Source organism: Hibiscus syriacus, unplaced genomic scaffold, assembly GCF_006381635.1.
Source record: "Hibiscus syriacus cultivar Baekdansim isolate YM2019G1 unplaced genomic scaffold, ASM638163v2 tig00110443_pilon, whole genome shotgun sequence".
NCBI classification, from domain to species: Eukaryota; Viridiplantae; Streptophyta; class Magnoliopsida; order Malvales; family Malvaceae; genus Hibiscus; species Hibiscus syriacus.
This window is the reverse complement of record NW_024062739.1, coordinates 1,186,778-1,190,665: the sequence shown is the minus strand read 5'-3', so window position 1 is coordinate 1,190,665 and position 3,888 is coordinate 1,186,778. Positions and strand designations below refer to the sequence as shown.

Below are 3,888 nucleotides of genomic sequence, written 5' to 3'. Positions count from 1 at the left end.
GCTTGCTTGCGCGTGAAGTAGTTCATCCAGCTGGCGTGTGACATAGGCGATTTCATCATACTCGTTTCAGACTCTTCAGATAAACCTTGCCTCGATGAGATAAATCTTCTCCTCACGTTCTTATCTATTCCATTGGCCCTTGCAAATTACATTGTCACGACTGAAATGTTTCTTGCACATACACAATCCACACAAACCCTTTCTCCTCAATAACACCAGTCAAACCAAATAAATCTTGTCGAAGCAAAACTTATCCACCACAAGCTAACATAACCTATATGAAACTAAATGTAACTAAAATGATGTGCATACTTTGTTTAGACGAGCAATAACTTAAGTGAAAAGACTAGAAATTAAGTCTTTTTACGGAGTTATCAACTTCCCTTTTTATGAATATGCAAACTGCTCATTTTGTGACATTAGCGTACGAGGCAGCTTTGACCCATTTTTTTCAAGTAATTAATGGCCACTAAGATGAAACAATGTCCATTTAAAGCCTTTGTGAAATTGCCCCAATGTCATCGATGCCCCACATTGAAAATGGCCAAGGTGTGGTCATTACATGGAGCGGTAAGAGATGAACATATATTTGGCTATCATGGATCTGACATTTATGGCATCTTCAAGCAAATATGATGCAATCTCCTTTCATGGTTGACCAATAGTACTCAAACCTCATGATTTGTTTGGCCATTCTGAAGCCATTAGCATGGGATTGAAAAATCCCTTAATGGAGTTCTTCCAATATCTTTTTGGCCTCAATCTTGTCTACACATCTCAATAGCACTTGATCTTTGCCCTTTTTATAAATGATATCCCCATCGAGGGCATACCCTATAGTCAATCTTCCTCAATATTACATCAATGAGCCGATATTTCTCTTATACTAATTTGAATGGGCATTATTCGAGCCTAATCGTTAGCCTTGAATATGGAAGCCAACGTATCCAAGGCATCCGCCATTTAATTTCTTCATATGGGAGATAGGTGAAAGTGATCTCTTTAAACTCCTTTATCAGATCCATCACTAAATTCTTGTATTCTACTAACTTGGAATCCCGAGTCATCAATTCTCTGTGAAGTTGGTAAATAACTAGAGGAGAATCACCAAATAGTTCTAGGATCTTAATATTATGCTCAATTGTAGTTCGAATACCCATGATGCATGCTTCATAATCATCCATGTTATTTGTGCATTCAAAAGCGAGCCGACTGGTAAAGGGATAATGATCTCTTTCAGGTGAAATTAGTATTGCGCCAATCTCGTGTCCCACAGCATTTGAGGCACCATCGAAATTCATTTTCCAAACTTCATCCTTTGGAACCTCTTCTTCTTCTATAACAAATATTCTCATTAGGTCCTCATTTGGAAATTCAAATTTCACTAGTTCATAATCTTCCAATGCTCTGCTTGCTAGAAAATCAGAAATGACACTTCCTTTCACCGCTTTCTGATTTATGTAGACTATGTCAAATTCAAACAACAACATTTACCAGCTAGTCATTCTTCCAGTTAGAGCTGATGATTCCATCATGTACTTTAATAGATCCAACCTTGATATCAACCAAGTGGTATGATACAACAAATATTATCTCAACCTCTTTGTAGTCCATACTAAAGCACAACACAATTTCTCGATTAAAGAATATCGAGTCTCACAGTCAGTAATTGCTTACTAAGGAAATATATGGCTCGTTTTCTTCTCCCATTTTCATCATGTTATACCAATACACATCTCATTAACTTCTCAAAGACAGTCAAGTATAAGATCAATGGTTTATCAGGGATTGGTCGCATTAGGACCGAAGCGTTTGTCAAGTAACTCTTAACTTTATCAAAACATTCTTGACAACTATCATCCCATGCTTCAGGATTTTGTTTTCTCAGTAATGGGAAGATTGGATCACATTTATCGGTTAACTAAGAGATGAATCTGACAATATAGTTCCACTTTCCTAGAAATCCTCGTACTTCTTTTTGTGTTCTAAGGGGTGGTAGTTCCAAAATTGCTTTGACTTTATCGAGATCTATTTCTATCATTTTTTCACTTAATACAAATCCCAATAACTTCTCTGAAGTAGCTCCAAAAGTTCATTTGGCTGGATTAAGTTTTAGCTGGTATTTTCTTAATCTTAGAAACAACTTCTTTAAGATTGCTACATGTTCTTCTTCAGTTTGTGACTTGGTAATCATATCGTCCATGTATACTTCTATCTCTTTATGCATCATATCGTGGAAAAAGGTAACCATGGCTCGTTGATACATTACCCTGTGTTCTTTACTCCGAAAGACATCACTTTGTAGCAAAATATGCCCCACATCGTCACAAATATTGTATTTTCCATGTCTTCAGGGTCCATCTTGATTTGGTTGTACCCAGAGAAGCCATCCATGAAGGAGAAAAGAGCATGTCTAGTGGTATTGTTGACCAAGGTATCAATATGTGGGAGCGGGAAATTATCGTTGGGGCTCGCTTGGTTGAGATCTCGATAGTCAACACACATTCGAACCTTGCCATCTTTCTTCAAAACTGACACTATGTTAGCTGCCCGTTTATGGTATTTGGCTACCAGTAGGAAACCGATATCAAACTATTTCTTTACCTATTCTTTTATTTTTAACAGTATATATGGCCTCATCCTTTGAAGCTTTTGTTGCACAGGTTTGCATTATGGATTTATTGGTAACTTGTGTACCACAATATCAGTGTCCAATCCTGGAATGTCCTTATAAGACCAGGCGAACACATATTTGCATTCTTGTAAAAGGTTTATGAGATCAAATCTTATTTTTTGTGAGAGCAAAATGCCGATCTTGACCTTCTTTATATCCTCATCTGTCCCTAAATTCATTATCTCAATTTTCTCTTTATGGGGAAAAATGTGCTTATCTTCATGTTCTATTATTCTAACAAGTTCAGGGTTCAAATCGCATTTCTCTTCATCCTTATAACCCTCATATTCTTTTAGACACATATCATTTTCAAAATCAATTTATGGTTTGAAAATATCATTATTCAAACAATTGATATCTGGAGACCTGCGAATGGAAAATGAGTATATTCGATGTTGGACAATAAATTTTATTTGATATCTACCAAAAGAATAAATATAAATAAATAATAAAGAATTAAAGAATTGAATAAGATATTTTCTATGGAGAGAATAAAGAGAAATCATCATTTCATTAAAGTAATGATGAATAACAATATATATTCAAGTCAAAAAGAGACATGGTTGTTATTATGCATTACTTTGAAGAGTTCTTATAGAATACATGGAGTTCTTCAATACTGTAGTTGTTCAAAATATAACCATGAGAACATGGACGAATCAATGCAAATGGGCATTCTTCAGTAGAATCATATGTGATGGCATTAATGCTCAGCTTCCCATCAAATCTTCAATCATTGTTACTTCTTCATCGTCCCATGGTTTTTTTAGTCATTCAGTGACAAATCCTCCAGATGCAAAAGTTTTGGAGAGTGGTTCTATAACTATAGGTCCCCAAATAACACCTTCTCCTTATGCTCTTGCTTTTCACCTTTCCCTAAGCTTTTGTGCATCCCTGACTCTGTCATGGTAGGTTGGCCTATATATGATGCCAAAATAATTCCTTTTAGGAACTGGGGCCAACCCTTCTGTGATGCCTTGCAGTTTCTTCCCCAAGCCTTTCCCAACTTTTGCTCCTCGAGCTAATGTTTCCTTTAACTACATTTTTGTATTCTTTGAAAGTTGAGGAATGGAAATTCTTTTTCCTTCAGGAATGAAAGTGGCAGTGACAAATTCCAAAGACTGGAATGATGAATCTAGTGCATTCTCATCTACCCCTACGTATGGTGCATCAGTAGTGATAGAAGCAATGATATCTTCTTCTACCTTGATGGT

The 3,888-nt window shown here is 36.2% G+C and overlaps 1 protein-coding gene across 1 annotated transcript; it reads right to left on the bottom strand.

Moving 5' to 3' along the window:
• Positions 1-902: 902 nt before the first annotated feature.
• Positions 903-1,490, bottom strand: LOC120125784. Its single transcript, XM_039144127.1, has one exon. It carries the CDS (start codon positions 1,488-1,490, stop codon positions 903-905), a length of 588 nt encoding a protein of 195 aa, XP_039000058.1.
• Positions 1,491-3,888: the final 2,398 nt, after the last annotated feature.

Bases quoted from the DNA above. Each gene is read 5' to 3' on its own strand.
- LOC120125784 (XM_039144127.1), bottom strand. From the start codon at position 1,490: ATGTTGTTGTTTGAATTTGACATAGTCTACATAAATCAGAAAGCGGTG.